At 47.5% G+C, this 22,566-nt stretch overlaps 1 protein-coding gene across 1 annotated transcript in view; it reads left to right on the forward strand.

Annotated features, from left to right (window-relative positions):
• FRMD4A (FERM domain containing 4A) overlaps nucleotides 1–22,566 on the forward strand; it is a 180,466-nt gene that overhangs the window by 147,211 nt on the left and 10,689 nt on the right. Inside the window, exons 14-21 of the mRNA XM_017807716.1 lie at nucleotides 3,395–3,536; nucleotides 11,277–11,410; nucleotides 14,700–14,822; nucleotides 17,937–18,165; nucleotides 19,331–19,387; nucleotides 19,854–20,091; nucleotides 20,517–20,681; nucleotides 22,462–22,558. Coding sequence (XP_017663205.1) covers nucleotides 3,395–3,536; nucleotides 11,277–11,410; nucleotides 14,700–14,822; nucleotides 17,937–18,165; nucleotides 19,331–19,387; nucleotides 19,854–20,091; nucleotides 20,517–20,681; nucleotides 22,462–22,558 — 1,185 coding nt within the window. The remainder of the gene's footprint in view (nucleotides 1–3,394; nucleotides 3,537–11,276; nucleotides 11,411–14,699; nucleotides 14,823–17,936; nucleotides 18,166–19,330; nucleotides 19,388–19,853; nucleotides 20,092–20,516; nucleotides 20,682–22,461; nucleotides 22,559–22,566) is intronic.

Consider the following 22,566-nt stretch of genomic DNA (forward strand, 5'->3'; position numbering starts at 1 on the left):
CGTAAGCGCACCTGCAATCAGGTCTAAAACCTTCCTCTATGGCTTCAGCAGGTTTGAATTGTACCCTCTGTAAGGGAAGCTCTCTCTGCCCTCTGATCCCAGCTGCTCTCTGCTGGTTTGCTTTTCCTCTCTCTGGCTCCAGGGGTGCCAGGCCTTTGTCTTACATTGTTTTTTCATTTGGCCTATGTAGGGCACACTTCCAGCCACTGCTGGCTTGGTGTGCCAGCCAGGACCACAACAGCACCCGGCAGCCTCATTGCCTTCACTCAGCAGTTTGGTTGGGGCCCAGCCAGACAGGTAGGGCCAGAGTGTGCCCCAATTTGCGTTCTGGATATGAGTGGAAATAAACTGTCGGGCTTCTCACTGTAACTATCCTACAAATACAGGAAAACCACTACCTCACAGAGCAGGAAGGATGGGTCTGTCTGTGCAGACTTGGGATTTGTGCCTTCCCAAGACATCTGCTGCAAGGACTCAGTGTGTTGGGTAAGGCAGGCATTGGGTTTGATCAGTATGGCTGTTCCTGGGGTTATACAAGGTACACATAACCCTGCATCCGTGTAGGGTTACACGCAGCATACGTACACCTGCAGGGGATAAATCAGCAGGACAGAGGCAGTCAGACCTCCAGAGGTCTGGATTTGCAGCAAGAACAGCTGTTCATGCTCAGGCTCCTTATCAAGACTTCGGTAGCAGGAAATCTTGTTAGATAAAAGCAGTAACTTTCCTCCTCACCTAGAACTAACCTTCCAGAGCTGCTTGGAGAACACGTTTCACAGGCCTTGTTTCTGACCAGAAACATCTGATCCAAGAAGTTAAAGAGTGCTGTCCTTCTCCTGAAGCTGATTTTAGGGAGGAACTGCTGGGAACGAGAAGTGTCTAACTGGTTGCAACATTAGCTGAAGAGGGTCAGAACTGGTTGACTGATCTGCTCTGACATCTTGGCAGGTAGTTCAGCCTCTGCGCTCCAGTGAGTGAGAACACATGCCCTATTATTGGTGTTGTTGTGGAAATAGGCTTGTGAGGCATTTGTGTACCTCGGAATGGTAATGATGGAGCCTATAAATACCCAAGAATATTAAATTATTATAATACTTCTGAGCATGTTTTCAGCGCAAGGCTTTCCCAGTGCTGTCTTCATTTGCAGTCTTAAATCAATCTTAAAAATACAGCGTGCAACAGGGAGACATTTTCCTTCCCTTATTATTTCACTGATACTCAAACAGAGGCAGGGGATCACTAAGAACTTAACCTTAAGTGTCTTACCCAGAGCCCCACAGCACATCAGTAATAGAGCTAAGAAGCTCAGTGTAGCAAGCACTGAGGCATCAATACAGCCTTAGTTCTTGTTGAAATGGTTTCTTCTTCCTAAGAATGTGAAGTAATACCAAAAATCCCATCATGGCAAGCGTTCCTTGTAATCCTGCTTCATGTCACTTCCAGTGGGAACAGATCACGCCCTGGTACATGGATGTCAGTCAGCTTCTGATTTGTCAGCACTGTGATGATGTGCCCATGGCCTGAACTGTGTGACTGGGGCAGAGTGTCTTCTGGCCTTGAAAAGGTGCAGAGGTGAACACTCAGGTGATCCTGAGCTGAGGCTTCACCACTCTTCATGCAGTTGGAGAGCCTTGGCAAGATGTACCAACAGTTTTCTGCGTTCTGGGAAATCAAAATTACAGGTCGGTGGCCCTGTGAGGCCAAGCTAATTCAAGCTCAGCAGCACAAGGCTTGTGATATTTGGGTGACAGGCTGAGCTCCAGCTCCCCCCATCCGTGACTGAGGGGTTCACATGAGGGTCGGCAGCAAGAAGCAGATTTCCAGGTTTGGAGATAAATAGCAGTTACTTTGTGTGCCTTGGTACAGACAGCGAGCTTCTCCCTGGTTGTCAGTTCCCTCCTTGTTAACGTGGTGGTTTGTTACCTGAAGTGACTTCAACAACCAATACATAAAATAGAGCTCAGAACATAAATATTAGTTCAGAAGAGGCAGGAGGAAATTTTCCATGTGGACAGATAATTCCACAATGAAAAGTTTCCTTACTTTTTAAGTTCTTGGAGATAATTCAAGTCAGAAATGAGACAGAGGACTAGAGAGGGTTGTTCTGATGTGGCAGTTGCTATTTTAAGTTGATCCTAAGGCTGTATTGGTCAAAAAAAGGACGGAAAAATTCTTGTGGCCACCCAAGACCTTTATATGTCGGGTTCTTCTTCCCAGTAGTGCTGGAAGGGCCATCCTCAGCAACTTTGATCAATGTTCTTGATCCTCTTGTTCATGTTAAGCACCTGCTAGAGGCTGTCAGGAGAATGGGCTGGAGGTGGCTGGTGAGTTAGTGACAGTGGGGTTTGCATGGCAGGGGCAAGGCAGCCACTAGGAAGGATTGAGTGAGCCCAACCCTGGAAGCAGTTGCCGTGCTCATTTCAGTGCTCAGGGCTGCTGACCCCCTTGCCCTGAACATTTTCTTCCTTTGTTGGCTCTGGAGACATGACCACATCTGAGCTTACTGCTCAACAAAGAGAAAGTTCTGGAGTTATCTCAACTTTTCAGGCATCATCTTGTCTCAAATCCTTCCATAGCCAATGGAAAAAGAGTGACATCTTAGGAAGTCCACTCATTCCCTCCTAAGATAGGAGGAGGACTAGATAATAGCTGGAGGTCCCTTCCAGCGGAAATTATTCTATTCTATTCTGTTCTGTTCTGTTTTATGGGTTTACACACTATGCATGTTTACTTTTTTGTAATTACAAACTACAACTATCTTGTTGACATTTCGTGGTGAACAATGGGTAACTCCCTGCCCTAGTGCGGCCAGTTACTGAGGTGGCTGGCTGTTGTTTCTTACTGGAGTAATGTTAATACTTTGAAGAGGTCCCTCACAACAGGGGCATTGAATGCAGCTTGTTAGTCTGGACAACAAAACCTGAATGTGTTTTCCTGCTAGTATTTTCTTCTAGCTTCTCATGACAGCCCTTTTAAGCCATGTCCTCACTGTGTCTTGGTCCAAAGCTCATTGCAGATTTTTAAAGGCCTCTCCTGGCTTCCTTTAGATGCTAGAGATGGTCTTTAGCCTTTGAGCTTTTCAGATTATTATGCAGGCATTTCTGAAGGTTTCTTATTGTATGTGGTAAAACAGTGACTCCATACATCTTTTGTTTAAGAGGGAAAAATGTGCATAGCAAAGCAGAGAAAAACCCAAACAACAGGAAGCAATGCCAGAATTGTACCCACTAGAGAATGTAAAAAGTGCAGCGATCTGTGCCAGATTGCTTCTATTCTTGTAAAATAATCCAAGTTTGCTGTGGAGGCCTGTTTCCTGCCACAGCGAAAGGTCTTTTTCCTTCTGTGAGCTTTAGAGAAGTGTTAGATCATTACTAACTCCTGTGTCCACCTCCAGTCCAAGATTCATGCTGCAAGAAGCCTGAGTGAGATTGCGATTGACCTGACCGAAACTGGAACGCTCAAGACCTCGAAGCTGGCCAACATGGGGAGTAAAGGCAAAATTATCAGCGGCAGCAGCGGGAGTCTTCTGTCATCAGGTAGGTCCTTTATCCTGTAACTAGAGGGAATATGGTGGGAAGGGCCACGGTCATGGTGTAATGGGGAGCAGCCAGAAGCTGCGCTGCAGAAATGAAAGTCACTTCCCTTCAGCCTTTCTATATGTCCAGGTGTCAGTCCATCTCTCAGCATGCTGCTCCACAAACAGCACAGGCAGCAGCCTCCCCCTCTCTCTTTACCACCACTTGTTTCCTCCAGGATGTCATCTCCAACCTCTCAATTTCCAGCTGAAACCTGGTGTCTCTTCACAGTTTCTACCCTGACCATCTCTTGGCTCCCAGCTCATCCCGAGGCAGATGGGTTTGTGAAGGAGTGCCCAGCCAGCAGTGAGGAAGCAGTGAGCCAGTGCAGCTCACGAGGGAAGCTGAGGCTGGGAACTGGTGGTGTCCCTCAGCGGTGTTGAGGCAGTGTATCTTCTTCACGGAGTGCACATCTGCTTTGCCTCTCTGTTGCTGGACTTTGGCTGGTGTCCCAGGCCCAACAGAGCTATTCCCTAGCACTCTCTACCGAACCAGTGGCAGGTAGAGGTTTCTTTTTGTAGCTTAGAGCACCTTCCTGTGTGAAGAAGAAACTGTTAAAGAAACCCAAGAGAAGGTGATAGAGAGGAGAGCTAGAGCATGAGGATAGAAAGACTGGAGAAGGGTACTTAGGAGGTTGTCTGTATCTCTTTGATCCTCCACTGTCAGTCTGAACCGGGCAAGCTGTGTGTAAAACAGTGATAAATGTCACTGCAGGCACAAAACAGGGGTTGCCAGTTTGCAAAGAGCTTGAAGCTGCTTAGGTGAGAAGGTATTCAGGAGAGCAAGGTTGCTGGTATCACTATAATTAAGTTTCAGTCAATTAACCTTCTGTTAAACGTCACATCAAGTTATCAAAACCAAATGTGTTGAGATGTATAGCAGCAGAGAAAAACCTTCTTATGCTTGGACAAGGGGAGAGCCCATATAAGAATGCAAATGCTTTAAAATTGAGCCCACACTGGTGTAGTAAAATAAGCTTTTTATCACTGTATCCTTCATGTCTCTTACAAGCTGCACTTTCCTGCTTGGAAAATGTTCAGCAAGGGGTTAAAATGTGCGATACTTACAGAGCTCCAGAGCTGCCTGCTGTGCAATTCCTTGCCTTGCCTGCAAACAGAGTTGCCTTTCTGCTCCTGAGGTCTTCCTGTCAAAGTATACAATCCACTGTCTGTGCCTCCCATCGCTTAGGGAGTTGCAGTAGCTCAGCAGCTCCCAGACTGGTGTCGGGTTTTTGGAACTCTTTGTTTGTTTGGCATTTTTTCCAGCTCTCCTGCTGGAAAGTAAATAACGTTAAGTACCCCAAGAAGGTTCTTAAGGTCTATCCAAGATCCCAGCCTCCTGGGCACCATTCCCAAGTTTGTGAGAGCTACTTGGTAGTAATCCTGTTTCCATGTTCATACACTGACTTTTTTGTGTTCCTGGAAAAAAACATGAGGGTCTGCTTCTGCTCTTACACCTGGGGAGAGCAGCAGCCAGGTGAAAGCCAGCAGAAAATCAGGCCCAGAAAACCTGCTGTAGGGCCAGCACCTAGCAGGGTTATGTGGTTGGAAATTCCAAACTTGGAGCTGCCTATGCTTTTATTTCTATATTTTTGTGCTCCTTCCTCAAATCCTTTCTAGCTGAGCACAGGATCTGTAGACTCAGCAGAACTGCAGTAGTGACTAGGCCCATGCAAAATTCATTGACCAGGTGAGTCATTTCTTCAGTCCTGGGTGAATGGATCTCTCTACCTGGATGCCTGAGTAGGACTGTCTGAACCCCTGTTTCTGTCAAGGTGCTGCTGGTGTGCCAGGCAAGCACCAATGCTCCCCTTGGGTTCCTGTCTTCAGAGCTGCCTTTTATGTCCTACCAGCACTGAGGACAGAGCTTTCCACAAAATGGTAAGGAGAGCTGTGGGGTTTGCTGCTGCTGTGTGTCTTCCAGAACCTACAAGTACCTGGAAGGAAGTATTGAGAGAAGACATCTGGAAGAGGACAGATACCAGGGAATTGGAAACCTTGGATTGCTTCCACGCAGTCACTCAGACCCCTCTGCTCCAAGAGCCCCTTCCCTCGAGCCTGACTGGCGGAGGTGTCCCATCCCTGTCCCACTGGACAGGAGGGGGCATTCACTGCCTGTCCCACTGGGCACAGTCACTGGCTCTGTCCCAGCCTTTGTGTTTCCTCCCATTGTGCCAAAGATTATCGGCACACAACCACAACAATGATGGGTTATCGCAGTACAGCCTGCACAGTGGAGAGAATAAGTGCAAATGATTAAGTGGCCACAGTAGATTTCCAGGCTATAAATATCTCAAGTGACTCGAAATCACAAGGGCAGGACTGAGCCTCTGTGTGCCCCCACTTCCCTACTGTTTTCAGTCCTTTTTTTTCCTGAAAGTTACTTGTAGTCATTTCCTCCCTCCATCTCACTCGTCCTCACTGGAGGGGCTGTCAGCACCACGAGGAACATGCCAAAACTGGCATGTCTCCCCTGGGTTTGCAGCAAGTCTGCAAGGAAAAGTTTGTTGTTGCTTCCAGCTGTCACACTGTCTGGCAAAGATCCTGCCCCACGTCACTTACAGTCTGAAGACACAGCCAAGGGGAGATGGAATCTTACACTGGGTAGTAGCTTTCTCATGATCACAGCGATTCAGGGCCAAAGCCTCCACTTCTCCGTGTTTCCCAGGTCCTTGATCTCAGCCTGTCCACTGCAGAGTTGTAATTTTGATACCTGATGCTCACAAGTTAATTTCTGACAAACTGAATTTGTAACTTTTGTCCTCATTTTGGATCTGAAGTGGCCTCCTTAGAACAGTGGGCTGCTGTGATTTAGCCGAGGGATCTTCTGCTCAGGATCTATGGGCCATCCCTGGACAACTTTGATTTGTCTGTGACTGAAAGCTTTTACACTGGCAGAAACCCTAATCAAAGCCAGCAGAACAAAATGAAGTTAGGTCTAAGGTGGACTTTTCCTATGGAGCAGTTTGTGCCATAAGAGTTCTGCAGGGCTCTGAACTAGTGAGGAGTCCTGTAACCACTGGGTTATTGTTGGACTGAACTCCAGACCACCTTCTTCATCTCCGTGGGCAGAGGAGACACCACAGAGGAGCACCTCTGCTTTAGCTCTGCAGACACATTAAAGGAGCCTCCGGTCCCTGAGCCCCGTTCCTTCAGCAGCAGTGGAGGTTTCCTGTGCAGGGGCCTGTTTACGTTTGAAAATCCCATGACAGAGCCCAGCCAGCCTTCCCAGGCCCCCGCCGCTCCATCCGGTGAGGCCGTATCCCGGCTGGACCGCCCCGGCGGGTGTCGGAGTGGACAAACAGCACCCACATGGTCTCCATCACAGCCCGTGAGCGCAGGGGCTCGCAAAGACGAGTCGCCCACAGGATATCTGAGTGCATCCTGTGCGGAGCAGCTCCAGCTGGGCTCCCGCGCGCCCCGGAGGATATCCTATGTGTCGGGCAGAGACAGGAGAACAGCAGATAGCGGCTGTCTGAGGCTGTGGGCTGTTGTGCACTGACATCCTGGCACGGTGAGTCAGCCTGAGCTCTGGCACGGAGCAGGCGTGGGGGGAACTTCCCTCCCTGCTCGGGGAACAGCCTTCCATGGGGACCTCAGACAAATGCCAGTGAGCCAGAGCCAGCAGCTGGATGTAGCATGGAGGGTTTGCCATATTTAGATGTGTTTTTCCTGGAACAGGAGACTCCCACAATGAGAAAGAGAAAAGATGCCTGAATGCTTTTGCCTTGCCGCTCCTCGGCCACTTTGTTGCATCTGCTCTGCCCTCATAGTTACTACCACCAAGACTTGGCTCCCTCTGTTCTTCACATCCCCTCTGTCCTCCCTGTTTGTTTTCAACCTTCTCATTTATCCCTTTTCCAAGCTGACTCCACTCTGCTACAACAGGTGGAGGAAATAGGGACAAACAATGAGTCACTGGTAGGGCTTTCTTCTGCAAAGTGGTGGCTTGTATTGCTGGTCTCATCCCTTTGACAAGCTTTAAATCAAAGCTTGTCTTGGAGCCAACATCCGGTAGCCAGGACCCCAGCAGACCTGCACAGCACAGCACTCAGTCAGATCCTTTGAATCACTTGCTGGATGTCCCCATCAACATCATCAAGACTGTCTTGACCTCACCAGTGTTGGAGCAATCAGACACCAGCCTGTTAGCACCGATGAGGTTCAGCCATGAATTCTGGTGGAGAAGTGAGTTGGATAGGGAGGACCATGTTTCCCCCTGTTTCACAGTTCATGTTCTTCTGAATGTCAGTGGATGGAGAAATTGCCCAGAGAGGCCAAATGGGTGACAGATGATGAGTGGTGTTTCCACAAACTAGTAGGGTATTAAGTAAATGTTTAGGTCACCAAGACTTGTGTTCCATCCTGTATGCTAAGGAAGAAAAGGCACATACACATAAAAACAGCCCCTTACTGAGCAGGTTCCTGGTGCCCACCAAAGAGAAGGCCCTGTACTTACTACCTAGTGTGTTTTCATACTCCTTTCAAGGACATCAAATGTGTGTTAAAATGCAGAGTTTGGTAAATCTTTGCACAGCAAATGAGAAGGAGGCTGAATAATAACTTTCACAGAAAGGTTCAAATGTTGTCCAAGAAAATTACCTATTTCAGCAACATTTCTCCTGTTTAGTGTTTTAAACAATTGTGGGAGATAGAATACCTGAGAAAGCCTCCCAGTCAACCATTTCTATTGCAGCAGGAGTGTTAGGACTGATCTTTCAGGACTGATTTTTCTCTGTTGATGATGCCCTTCAGAAGGCACTGGGCATCCATAACTCAGTGAGCATCATATTTAATAAGACTGATTTAAGGTAGTATCTGCTTCGTTGATTTGGTTTGTGCTGGTCTTTGGTTATTTCTTTGGTTGTTTTTATGGTTATCTGATTTGTCCTGACATTTTTGGGTCAATTGCCGCTGGGTTTAGAAGTGGGTCTGGGGTCACAGCCTTGCTCAAGGCTGAATTAATACATATTTATAAATAAAGAGCCTCTAATGGAAGCTGTAGGCACCCAGCAATACAGAGCACTGTTCTCTGCACAAGACTGTAATTCTCTTGGCTGATCAAGTTTCCATTTGCTTTTTACCTGTGAGAACAAGCAGAGAATCCAACCCATAAAAATCTAATAATACACCCCAAAATAGTTCAGCTTTTAAATAAAACAAACAAACAGTAGTGCCAAGGAGTGGTTGACCTTGGTTTCAGCAGTAACCCCACTGCTTCACTCAGGATGCGACAGTGCACTTCCAGATCTCCCCAGTTCCTTTGCTTTCTGGGAGGGGTGAAAAAGATGGCAAAATGTGCACTCAGTGGGCACTGCCACCGATGGCATCAGGGGTGAGACCAGTGTGGTTCTCACACAGGGTAAGCACAGCTGGAGCAGATGCTGTGAACTGTCTGTGCTTGACTTGGGTCTGTACCAGCTCAGCCAGCAGCCGCTCATTTCCTTCTTGTCAGCATACCCCAAAGCAGCACAGGCGCCTGGCCAGGCTTTAGGCTCTTCATATGCTTTTAAATGTTTGTATGTAGCTGCTGTGGCAACCCACAGTGCAAAAACGAATAGCTTTTAAAAATAAATTCGAGGCTGGCGTGGAGGTGTGGAGCAGAGAGAGGAAGGAAAGGGGAAGAGCACTTGAAAGGAAAACGTAGGTCATTAAAGTTGTCATAAAAGAAAAAAAAAAGGTTTGAAACATCTGGTGGAATCATGAGCAACTTTTTACCAGGACTCTGCAGTTTGTTGACAAGTCCATGAAGAAATTCAGCAGTTCAGTTTTGCTAGTAACTGCTCACCAGGGTTACTATTAAGAATTACTAAATGCTGGAGAGGGCTTTCCCTGCCAGTGCAAATACAGGACTCTGCTGGAAGATCCCATCAAGTTCTTGCAGCACAGACGTGTGTGCAGAATTGAGTGTTATTGCTCTATGAGGGCAAACCTAACTCAAACAAGGATGACTACAGCAACTAAACAAGCATCTTACCATGAGGGTCTCCTCATTTGTCTGATATTGCTCAACCTGGCTGACCTTTAGAGAGACCTTTTCCACTGCCCCCACCTCAGGAAGCCCAATAAAAGATGTAACAAAGCAGGGTGGTGTTTCATAGAGTGAGTGCCAGCTGTCTTGCTACATGAAAACTGCAGAAAATATTGGTGGGAAAGACTGTGAGATTCTCTGCTCCCCTTGGGCCAATGCAGAAGTGTTTTGTGGCATTTTTTGCCTCAATCCTCTTTCAGTTTAGCTTTAATGGTCTGCTGGAATAGTAGCAATGAAAGATGAAGCTAAAAGCACAAATTTCACTGTTTTGCTGCCAAAACAAAGAATTGTTCCCAGGTTCCTTCCAAAGCTCTGTGAAATAACAGCTTTTCCAACCTCCTTGGGCTGAGTGTTTTCACTGAATGCTTGGCAGCCAAGTTGCAAATGTATCTAGGAGCCCCTCTCACCCCCACCTGACAGGTGCACAGAAAATTTCATGTAGCATCCCGTTGTATCTGATTCCTGCAGATAATAAAGGTCTGCTTTCTCTGCTTCGTTGCTCGAGAGGGGTAGGAGAGCCCCCCAGAGTCACCCTGGAACAGCCTGTGCTGAGTCCACTGAGGACTAGGAGGAATCCCTTTGAAAGCACTGCCAGGTCAAAGGCTTTTCTGCAGGCATAACCCTACAGCATTCCACAAAAAGTGTCTACAAAGCACCAAGAACAATCCAGCTGCCTTCACATAGGTGTCCAGGGCCATTTTAGGTAGGTTAGAGGATCCCACTGCCAGTCCAAGAGTGTGGGTCACACAGGGTCCTGTATCATGCCTGCAAAGGGAGCAATGGTACAACTTCCTTCCCAGTTTGGGTTGGTCCCTTGGGTTGGAAGGGACCTTCAAAGATCATTTAGTCCAACCCCTATATTAATACGTAGCAGCCAAAGGAGGGGTAAGGAGAATCTCCATCCTTTGCTGGATGTGGGGAGAAAGGATAAAGTTACTTCATCAATAAGTTCCCTCAAAGAGCTGAAATTAGAAATGTCACAACATCTGAGCACACACAACATTGAGTCTGACTCAATGCATGGACTTACGTCAGTGGAAGTTTCTGGGTAGTTGCCACTTGAAAAGTCAAACCATTTGGACACGCAGTTTAAATCTCTCGACCTACGTCTTCACGAGAAACAGCTACTATCCCAGAAGGACCTATGGTTGTTGTTGTTTCAGTTTGTTTTACAGGAATCTTGCTAGGTAATTTTGTTCCATTACAGTTTTTCATAGAACAGGCCCCATAAGTGGATTGAATTACATGTTTGCTACTAGGATAATTGCAGTTCTTAAGAAGTCAGCTGTATTGTCAAATGGCTTCTCTTAGGCTTAATTTCCCAAAAATGCATCTCCAGGGCTTTGTAAACTGTACTGTTACTTGCCATTGGGAACTTTCATGGGAATTGTACGTGTTTTTGTTCTAGGATCTTTAGATGAATAATTTTGATGCTTTTATTTTTCCGGATAATGATTGCAAATGTCTTAATGTGCTCCACTGTCCAATCTCTGACTGTTCACTTAAACATTAAGGATTTGCTGTAAACAATCATGACTGGGGAACACCTGCTTCGTGTCGTAGTCCAATTTCTTTTTGGAAGGACTGCATCCAGGCTTTGGTAAAATTACAAGCACTCCAGATGTGTATTCTGTTGTCAGCTGGCCTAGTGAAATCATTGTTTATTGACAGGTTCCCAAGAGTCAGATAGTTCTCAGTCTGCCAAGAAAGACATGCTGGCTGCACTGAAATCCAGGCAAGAAGCTTTGGAAGAGACACTGCGCCAACGCTTGGAAGAGCTAAAGAAGCTGTGCCTGCGTGAAGCGGTAAGCAATGGACATTTTATAACCTGTAACACTTTGTTGTTTGCATTGTTATAGCATGCTCCTTGTTTGGAGGTGGCGTGGGGTCAGGAGAAGAGATGCCTTCCACAGTCACCTCAGGAAAGTCCAGTTGTTTCAACTCCAGATTGCAATGTCCGGGACATTTTCCCCCTCAGAGAAGGGGACCCCACGTCAGCTGGGTACCCAGTTGGCCTGGGGCTAGGAGAGTACTCAGTATCCATGTCTGCTGTTTGAAATTGTTCAGCCAGGGTTCTTATTGACTTTGGTGGGAATATGCTGCTACCTAAATGGCAGGTTAGGAAGGACGTCTTATGTACTGGTCATCACTTCTCAAATCCTTTTGACTCCATTTGTGAATAAAAAAACCAACCCAGGCTGACACACCTTCTTTTTGGAGCAGGCTTGACTTTACATGCTTTGCTTCTCCAAGCACAGTCCTTAATACAGCACACAAGGTCTCATCTGCTCCCTGTAGATTCCCTTTATCCAATAGGCTCTGGCAGTGTGGTGGCAGACCTTGCAGAGGAACCACTGTAGTCATCCCAGGACATGCGGGACATCTCAGGAACTCATAACCTTCCGACTCACTTGCCAGTTCATTTTTGGAGTACACAGGAGGCCATTCAGAGATCCATTTAATGTTTAGGGAAATCACAACCCTGTTGCAGCTGTGTGTGTAGATTAGCAGCAGAGTACTCTTGGGTCATTCAGCAATCTTCCTATGTTTACCACGGCTGAGTATCTGAATTTAACAACAAATCATGATGTGTAACACAACAGGAAGCTGGCTGCAGACAGTGGCATGCAGATCTTTCAGTTCTTGCTTAATATTTGATGTGTATCTCGCCTTTGACAAAAATGGGGAAAAAAGGTCACTGATTCAGCTCTCACTGCACTTTATTTCAATTAGTCTATAGTTTTAATGCCAAAAAGAGTAAGTTGTGGAAAATACCTCTCAACCAAGAATGTCAGAGGAAGTCTCTGCTACCCCAGTTCACACCCTTTACTCCACATGAGCAATTCTTTCCCATCTGGAAAGCCCTGGTTGACCTCAGCAAACAACTTGTGCTGATAAAGGTTGCAGGACCAGATCCAGTCTGTAAGTCCACTGAGCTGAGATCATCTGCAGGAAGCAGTCACAGCTCTTCAGGAGCTGAAGGTCAGGGTCTGGAGGGCTCTACTTCTCCCTGAGGAATTTACTACCCTAAGCTAACGCTCCCTGACAGCCAGTGACTAATCCTTGCAGCAGCACCACATGCAGGGGAAGATGTGCCTATGCCACAGTTGCAGGAGCTCACAGCCCAGTGCCTTCCCTTTAACCCCAGTCCTGTCTTCAGTGCAGCCTCAGACATTCCACAGGCAACTGGGATGCAGGCAAAAGCCCCACTGAGGCATGGAGCTGGGGATAAGGAGCAATATCTCCTTAATGTGCTGCAGCAAGGCTGGCCAGAGCCCATCTGTCAGCACCTTAAGAGCTGGTAGAAAGTGTTCATGCTTTCCATAGGCAGTTGATGGACACTTGAAATCTGACCCCATCTTGCAACCCTACAGCTCATCCATCAGCAGCCAGTAGTTGAAAGTATTTCCTCTCAGGCTGCCCTTCATCCTTTCTGTTTTGGCATGGGAATAGCCAAAACAGAGGGAGAAGGCAGCAAACCAGGAGATAAAAAAGGGTTAAAAGTAGGGGCATAATCAAATAAGCATGGCCAGAGCCATTCATAACACTGGCATCAGGTTACTTCGGGCCATCCCTACTCCAGTTACTTATTAATTTAGATTACATTTCACAACCGTGCCTGTGAATACTTTTTAGCTTATGGAGGCAGCGTGGTAGCCCACATTAATTTTGTCCTGCTCTGATCTTGGGCATTCTACAGAAGATATTAACTCTTTCACCACTGCCCTCCTTCATATTACCTTAGGAGTTACAAAGAAAGTATCCCTGTTACCCTCGGGATAGAATACAGGAATATGTGACTTGGTGCAGTGCTTAGAGCCAAACCTCAGTAGAAGGAAAACATTTTGAAAGAAAAGCTGAAGTAACCCCACAGGGCTGGAGGGGTGATGCAGAATGGGATTCTGAGACATTGCAGCAGTGCCTCCTGCAATACGAGGCTGAGCACATCGACACAGAGCAGTGCTGCAAACCCATTTTGCTGAGAATTGCTTAAAGGGAATTTTTGAAAAGGCCAGGTCCTTGTTTCCTGATGACCTGAAAAGAGTAGAAAGAAAAACCCCATTAGGGAGCAGGGGAGAGGCCAGGGCAGGCAAGGACTGGGGCTGTGCACCCACATGCACATTGAGGTCAGCTGCTGTTCTTTGGGATTCAGATGATTTAGGTTACTCTGCCAGCTGGATCCTCTCAAGGCTGATGCTAAGGAACACAAAAGCCTTTTGTCCTTCATGGGGAGACTTTTGAGTACAAGGAGTCGGGCTGTGCTAGTAGTCAGGCTCCTGCCTATTTCTGTAGGCATTTGAATGCCTTCAGTTCGGATCTGTGTGGCCGTATTGTGTAGTCCAGGAGAAAAAAACCCACAGCATTAACATCAGTAGTGTCATTCGCTGCTTCCTGTGTTCCAGATATTCCACAGTTCTGTGGGGTTTGCTTCAGATTTTGAACAAGTTTTTGCAAAAAACTCCGTCAGTCTGACAGCATCAGCTAATAATTGCTCCAAAGCTGCCCGTGACATCACTGGGGTTTGGAAGGGGCTCTGATACATGAAGTGTTATCAGACAGGTAATGAGGTACCAGGCACTGCTTATAGTGGCCGTTTTCACTGCATTCCTCTCAGACACATCATGAATCAGGTGGGAATGTTTTTCTGTGCAGGTCATAACCTGCACAGCTGTTACCAGTGTGGCTTCTGACTCAGCAGACCTGCATCCTGCAGGAAGGCTCTCTGATCTGCTCACTCCCTCAGAAGTAGCTCAGCAGATAAGAGCTTTTGGTTCCTGCTCACCCTGCAGCAGAGATGAAGGCTTTGTGTGCTGCAGCCAGCTCAGCCTCAGGCCCTGATGCCCCAGGGATGGGCACCACTTACAGACCTGCCCAGGGCAGGCCACAAAGGTCTGTATTCATGCACAGGTTAAAGAAAAGGTTCCCACCCTCAGTGGCAGGTTCTGAGTTTGCAGGGCTGGGCGCTCTCCTGTGTGGTTATCAGCTGGCTGAACTGGATATATTGTTAATGAATGCCTGTCATTTTAGGGTCATACAAGAGCAGTGTTGTGCTGCAGGATTTCCCAGAGCACTAACAGGATTTTCTGCTTACAGGAGCTCACAGGAAAGCTGCCACGAGAATACCCCCTGGATCCTGGGGAGGAGCCACCTATTGTGAGGAGAAGAATAGGAACTGCCTTTAAACTGGATGAGCAGAAAATCCTGCCTAAAGGAGAGGTGAGGCTGTGCCCTTCCCTTCCAGACCCATGTCCCTACATTAGGTCTCTGAGATGTCCACTGTGCATCACACAAGAGCCATCAGTACCTATGGTCATTTTTGCTATAAATTACTGTAATTGGCTTTTTATTTTATATTCATCAGAATGGGGAAGCAGCAAGAGAGTTGATGGCTTTCTTTCAGACTCAGAATAAAGATGAAACCCTCGAGGTTCACCCTACCTTTGCTAGAGGTAACAGAAATAGCCTGGGTGACCAACTGGACCATAGCAGTCCAAGTGCTCTGATGACCAAGTGCAGTGATTTGTGTGAGCAGGGAGCACACCAGGAGCCTTCCTGAGCCATATGAGCCCTGCTTTTGCCTGTGTTATTGCAAACAGCCACTTGCTTTCCACTTCAGTAGCAGTCCAAATTCAGGATTGCTAACCAGGGAGAAAAGCATCACCATTATCCATCTTAGCCCTGCCATAGCAAGATAAAAGCGTTTTGCTCCCCAGTCCTTAAACAAAAGAGCCTTCATCCCTACCTATGGGGAGCTGGAGTTACATTTTTCTAAGTTTGCCAGGGAGTGTTTGTTCCCTTCCCTTGCTCCCACAGTGTGCTGGGTCAGTGCCCTGAACCGTGGCTGTGAAAACAGTCCTGCAGCAGCTGTAAGGCGGGACCGGATTCACAGAACAGCCATTGTCTGCGGAGACGCATTTGCAAGGCACTTGTGTGTATCCCAGTCTTGAGTTTCCTTTTTATTTTCGTAGGAGGAGGGACTGAAGCTGGTGTGACCGTGTGGTTTAAGGCTCGGTTCAGCCAGGGAATTAACTGTTTGTCGTTTTGTTGGCGTTTTCCTTCTGCTGAAAAAATAAACAGCTGGAGCTCTTTAGTTTTGTCCTCAATGGAGCCTGGGAGAGGAATTCCAGCGAAGTCAAATATTCATGAACTAGCACATTTAATTAAGCTTTTCAAAGGGAGGCATGGCTTAGCTGAATTACTCCTAAAACCCCTGCAGTCTGTTGGCTGCTCAGTTATAACCTGATCTCCAGCTTCCCCAGGTCTTATTGCTGGAAGGCAGCTTCTGGGACCAGCGGGTGAGGAATCTTCTTACTCCAGTGGCAGGGTTAGGTGGTGAGAGCAGGAAGGTAAAGCAGCTCCTCCCCATTGCAGGCACTCTGCCTTTTGGCACCAGCAATCCAAACATGCTGACTCAGCTCTTCTCTACCTCCTTTCTAATCTGTCAAACTTTAGGACTATGTTGAAAACCATAAATTTCTGTTCTCGAAGAACGATGTTGAACTGTGTTTGGCTGCCAGTTTGAGAGTATTTAGAGAGGCCAGTGATGATTTTCATGTGTTTTTCAGCAAGTGCAAACACTGGAAAATCAATTTAAAGCAAAAGATGAAATATTCCCTCAGCCACGTAAATCCAGGACTGAAATTACCAACTGTGACAAGGACCTGAAGCAAGGCACTTCCATCTGAAGCCAGATGATAACTCTCATTTCCTAAGGCTTTATTTATAGGGACCTCACTGGAAGAAAATAGACAATTATGGCCATGAGGAAAATTAATATGTTTTTCCTATGATATACTGAATGATTTAGAACTGAATCTGTGAAGGTCTGAAATGACAGCTCACATCAAACTCACCGTACCTTCAGCAAGACCTTTGTCAGTGCAAGACTTGCAGGGAAGGGTCCTGTTGTTTTTCTTGGTAATCACCTTTACCTGGCCTGAAATTCCTGACTGTGGGAAGGATTTTACCAGAAGATGATGAATCAGGTTTCAGGCTTTAAAACTTCATGGTGTTAAGTTCACTTTTAATAAGTCTGGCACTGATAGAGCTTATAAACTCTTCAAAGCAAAAAGGGATCTGTTAAAAAGACAGGGGGTGGGTTCAGTCTTCAGTGAAGTGAGGGAAATGATAATTACAGTTTTAAGGCAATGCTGACTCATTACTGATAGCAAAGGGATTTTTTTTTTTAAGCCAGAAGCCCAGAATAAAAACTTCAGAGAATGTCTTCAGTCTGAATAAATCCCACAGCATCAGCTCATACAGCACATGCTGCTGCTAAACAAAGAGAGGATTTGAATTTGCGTAATGGGGATCTCCATGAATATGAGGCTGTCCCACCGTTCATTAAAAGAAAAAAAGATTGTCATTTTTTCCCTAATTTGCAATGTACTGTGTTCCCCTTTCTAGCAGACTTACTCCATCCAGCTGGGGAAGGGAGCCAGATCCATTTCAGATTAGCAAGTACCTTTGAAACTCACAGCTTGGAGTCCCAGTGCAGACTGGGAAGCTCAATATCAGCTTATGCATTGGCATAAATTGGCCTAAGTCCCTTGACTTTGGAGGATAACCAAAAGTTGTAGGTAGCTTCCAGGGTACACCTACTTGCATTTAAAAACTCATCTGAGACCCTGCAAGGACTAACTTTGAAGGCACTGGTTCTTTTTGGCATACAGAGAGCTTGCTGTTACACACTGCTGGCTCTGGCTCCTGGCTTGTAACGTGAGGAGACAATTTTCTGGTGCAATCAGTTGCAGCAGCCCATAATTACATCAGCTCATACTCACCTCTGGATTTTGACAGCCATATACTGGGGATGAGTTAGCCCATCTTTGCCCTTTCTACCCCAAAGTGTTTGGTGAGTGCCAAGCAAACCTGTCAAGAAGTTTAAAGCTGTAGCTTGGGATCAATATGCAGCACTGATATCAAACGGGACTCAAATATGGAGATAGGAGACAGGGGGAAGGAGCAGGTGGAAGGCAGGTGTTACCCACAGGTGGGTGTAAACACATGAATGTGTCAGCAGGAGAGCACAGTTGAACTTGGCCATATTGAACTGCATGAAAAGCCAAACAGCACAGCAGGCTTTAGGGCTGGAGCGCACGTGTCCTCTTTGAATGGGTCATCCCTTCCCCCAGCTGTGCTTCCAGGCACTCATGTGAGCAGGTGAAGCTGTGCTCAGGGAGGCCCTGAGATGAGGGGAGCAGCATGGTTTTGTATGCTTTGCTGATGGAGAGCCTTGACTGGAGGCCACTGGTCAGGTTCAGGAGAGCTTCCCCATAGATGGGCTGGAAGAGTTTGGTGGTAACCAGAATCCACTTGCCTTTCTCCCAGGAGGCAGAGCTGGAGCGACTGGAGAGGGAATTTGCCATTCAGTCCCAGATCACGGAGGCTGCCCGGCGCCTGGCGAGCGACCCAAACGTCAGCAAGAAGCTGAAGAAGCAGAGGAAGACATCCTATCTGAATGCACTGAAGAAGCTGCAGGAGATCGAGAATGCCATCAACGAGTATCGCATCAAATCAGGAAAGAAGCCAACCCAGAGGGCCTCTCTGATCATAGATGGTAAGTGGGACTCAGCACCCACGGCATCACAGGGGGTCTGCAGAGCATGGGGAGCAAAATTCTTGCCCTGAGGCACAGATTTCCCCTCCCTCCTGCTCCCTCTCCTGTCTGGAGGGCTCCAGGGGTGCTGTCAGAGGGGTGCTGGGGTATGTGCCATGCGTTAGGGATGTGCTGGGTCATGGCACAAGGAGCAGGGTCGCACCGTGGGTGACAAACGTGTCAGGAGAGCAGAATGTGGCTCCTTTGTTCACCTATAAAATCGCTCTGTTAACGTCTCCTCTGGAGCGGTTCTGCACAAATGTAATTAATGTTAGCAGATTGGGGTGAGCTCTCTAGCTGAAAGGCATCTGTGAAATCAAAGTGGGAGCAGTGTCATTGCTGTGTTCAAATACTTCTTTTTCTTTTTTTTTTTTCTTTTACAATGTAACTCTCAGGGCACTTTATGGTTTACTGGGTTGTTGATTGGTTTTTCATGAAATCCATTAACTTTCTGCTGTGGTTCTTTCTCCCTTGTGGATTTTGCCCTTTCCCTTTGACTTGCAAAGCTTTTCTCTGTGCCTTTGTGGCAGGAACTGAGATTAGAGCTGCTGTATTTGTGACCTGGGTACCAAATTGCACTGCAGTCAGGGATAACAGAGAGCCATGAGGACATGGGATGGGGGAGGCAGCTCAAACCTCTTCACACCAAGGACCTGAGAGCTTCTCATGCTGCCGCAGAGGATGCTCAGAAAGCCTTTCCCTGAGTTCCACAGAACTGGTACTTAGTGTGAGCCTTTAGTTAGCAACAGGGATAATCATTTTAAGAAGGTGGATATCAAACCCAGAGTCCTTAAGGCCCGAGATTTAAATCTCATAATGGCACCATGCCATTTTGCATCCTCTGGGGATCTTAGCTCTCTGTTGTGACTCAGTCTTAATCCCCATTAATTGAAAAGGGTTAGCAGCTCCTTGAAAGGCAGCCTGCTACTGAGAGTCCTGGCTGCAGCTCTGCCCTCCCAGACTGATATTGGGCTGAGTCAGTTGTTTATAGGAATTCTGTGAGGAGGAAGATGTGGGTGACTGCTTAAGGCTAAGACACGGTGGACAAAGATCATGGTGCAGTTCAGCACGCACTCACTGCGATTCTTGGGGCCATCTGAGCAGCTTTATATTTTCTTCCTTTCAGAAGGAAACATTGCCAGTGAAGACAGCTCCCTCTCAGATGCCCTTGTTCTTGAGGATGGTATGTTGGCTGCTGTATGTTCTAGAGAGCAGGGGGGGAGGTGTGAAGTCCTGACTGATACTCAAAATGGAATAACTGTTCTGTATAATAATCCACTCACACATCCCAGTAGCAAAATCACTTGGTTTCCCCTGACTCCACCTTGTAGTCAGACATCCAGCCTGGAGCAATGAGTATTGCTGTGGTTACTGAATTATCTCAAAGGACAGTCCCAGAAAACCCCCTTATTTTCCTTTAAGGTTTCAATTGCTTTAATGCATCACACACTCTTGCTGGCCATTCTCTCCCAAAATGGGAATGTCAGCCAGTGCATTTCTGAAAGTCAGGTCTTCAGCTTGCTCCTGAACACAAGCAGGAGAAGCAGGGAAAGGAAACAGGCTCTGGAAATGTGATGGTGTCTCTCGAGGTTGTACTTCCATTGGAAGTGTCACACAGCCATCATCTCTCTCCCTTCTTCTCTTCACAGAGGATTCTCAGGTCACCAGCACAATCTCCCCTCTCCAGTCCCCACACAAAGGACTCCCTCCCCGGCCGCCGTTGCACAACCGGCCTCCTCCTCCGCAGTCGCTGGAAGGGCTCCGCCAGATGCATTATCACCGCAACGACTATGACAAGTCCCCCATCAAACCCAAGATGTGGAGTGAGTCATCCTTGGATGAGCCCTATGAGAAGGTCAAGAAACGCTCCTCGCACAGCCATTCCAGGTGAGCCAGATACTTCGAAGCTCCACCACGGAGGCATTCTCTGCTCTCAGGAGGGACGGGTGTGAGCCCTTTCAAAATTTACAAATAGGTCCCTTACCAATAGGGGAGACTTCAGGTGTTTTGGCCAATATGCAGGTCATAAAGACAGGCTGCAGCCACACGATTGCCGTGTGGTATCTCAATGCTATTCTACAAAATGTTTAAATGGGAAGGATGGTGGATCATCTGAGGTCTTTGACAGGTCTTGACCTTGACGTCTGGCTGCTGTAGAAGCACAGGCTCTGGGATGCAGCTCAGAGCAGCAGCTGACCCAACTCCCACTCACACCCACAAGATCCCAGGCACATGCCTGAGATCTGGAAAGACACATGGGAGTCACTTCCCCAAATTCCTGATGGGAGCTGAAGTGGATGTTTCCTCTGCAGCAGTCACAAGCGGTTCCCCAGCACTGGGAGCTGTGCTGAGGCAGGAGGGAGCAGCTCTCTGCAGAACAGCCCCATCCGGAGCCTTCCCCACTGGAACTCCCAGTCCAGCATGCCGTCGACACCGGATCTACGGGTACGCAGTCCACACTACGTCCACTCCACACGGTAAGTCTTCCTGGCTCCAGTCTCTGTTGCATACCCTGAAATAAATATTCCTTGCTTTATCCTTTCCCCAGGGTGTCAATTAATTCCCAGTTCAGGACAGAACACAAACCAGTCCTGTTCACATAAGAGGCTTGTGTACTGTTGCCAGTAGGGAATCTCTCCTGAACTGAGATCCTGAAATCCCTTCAGATAAACACGATCCTGCTCCTCATCCCTCCCTCAAAGTGATCAGGCTTTTATTCTGCTGGGACCTTTCATCTCAGGGGCTGTTTATAGGCTCTACAAACCCCAAGCCACTTTTAAAACACATGTGGTGCTGCTACTGCTGAATTCTGCAGTAAATTCTTCCATGGATCCAGCTGGAGAGAACATGTTGTTTCCTATCTGATACAAAATGTTGGGTAGTATTAATTTGTCTCATGGACAAAATGTTTGCATGTGTGTGATGTCATGTGGAGAGTGGGAGGCTGTATAAAGCAATCCACCTGGGGATCCAGGTGGCAGTGGATTAGCCCAGGGTTGACAGAGGAAAAAGCTGAAGTGTGTAAGGGAAGTGATTTGATGTGTGTGGCCCAATTTGACTCCAATTTTCAGCAGGATTTCTACAAACTGTTCAGCCTCATTGCTCTTTTGCTTTTGTGGCAAACTCCATGGACACTGCAGGGAGCAGAGCTGAGCCAGAGCTGTGTGCTGGTTGGTGTCCTGCCCTAAGGGGAAGTACCATCCTCATTTAGCTCAGCATAAATCAAGAGTTGTGCCAATACATCAGCCTCGGGCAGAGACAGTACAAGGCATTAAGACCCCGGGTTAAGTTTGTTACAAGTTATTGGCTGAGAGTACCTTTCAAGAGTGCAAAGTCTGTTAAGTACTGGAGCCAAGCTGTGTGAGAAATGAGCCTGGCACAGGGCTTGAGAAGTGACCTTGACCAGGTAGGGGCCATTTGGGTGTCTGAAACAACCATTGCTCAGTCTGTGGCTCATTCATGAGCTGCATGCCCTGGCCTTGACCATCTGTCATGGGGATGTGTTCCTGTTCCTTGAACGGATGGGTGAAGCTCTTCTAACAGTCAGGATGAATAGAGACCACCCAGACTCGGCCATGAATCAAGCCTTGTGAACTGTGATTTGGGGTGGTTGCCTAGAGGGCTGTTGCCCTCTGACAGTCCTACATGTGCCTCTGGCTGGGCCCCAGTAAAACCGAGCTGCTTGACAAGGGGTGATTTTTTTCAACAGCATTCTAGGCTAAGTATGGGCAGTCTGTCTGTCTGTCTGTCTCCCACCAAGTGGATTGTACCTGTACAGGGTATTCGTGGGCCATTTGCAAGGAAATCTCACCACCTTTGGGGCCTGAGGTGTTGGGATTTGCAGAGGTGACACAAGGGGAACCTGGTAGCACAGGGACGGTGCTGATCCAAACAGCTCTGCCATGCAGCTGCACCAGCAAAGCCAGGGCTTGAGGTCCCCAGGTTTCACCCTTCAGACTGGCCCTTTCCTAGGGTGGCAAGCCACAGAGGAATGGGGCTGAGTAAGGGTTTATGTCCCCCATGGTGCTGCAGACTGAATGTCACACCAAGGAACTGGAAAGGAACAAGAATAGGACCTAATTACCCCAAACCCTGCAGCAGGGAAGCAGATTGTATTGCAGACAGCAGCCCTACGCAGTCCTGGAGGGATCCAGGTTTTCACTGCCCCAGATTCCTTTGCCTGTGTGTGCAGGCAGGGATGGGCAGTGCTGTGTTCTGTTGACTTACCAGCCTGTTTTTTTTTCCTGGTACCTGCAGGTCAGTAGACATCAGCCCAACCAGACTGCACAGCTTAGCTCAGCACTTTAGGCACCGGAGCTCCAGTTTGGAGTCACAAGGAAAGCTCCTCGGCTCAGAAAATGA

This window comes from Lepidothrix coronata, unplaced genomic scaffold, assembly GCF_001604755.1.
Source record: "Lepidothrix coronata isolate B3197 unplaced genomic scaffold, Lepidothrix_coronata-1.0 Scaffold20, whole genome shotgun sequence".
In the NCBI taxonomy this organism is placed as follows: domain Eukaryota; kingdom Metazoa; phylum Chordata; class Aves; order Passeriformes; family Pipridae; genus Lepidothrix; species Lepidothrix coronata.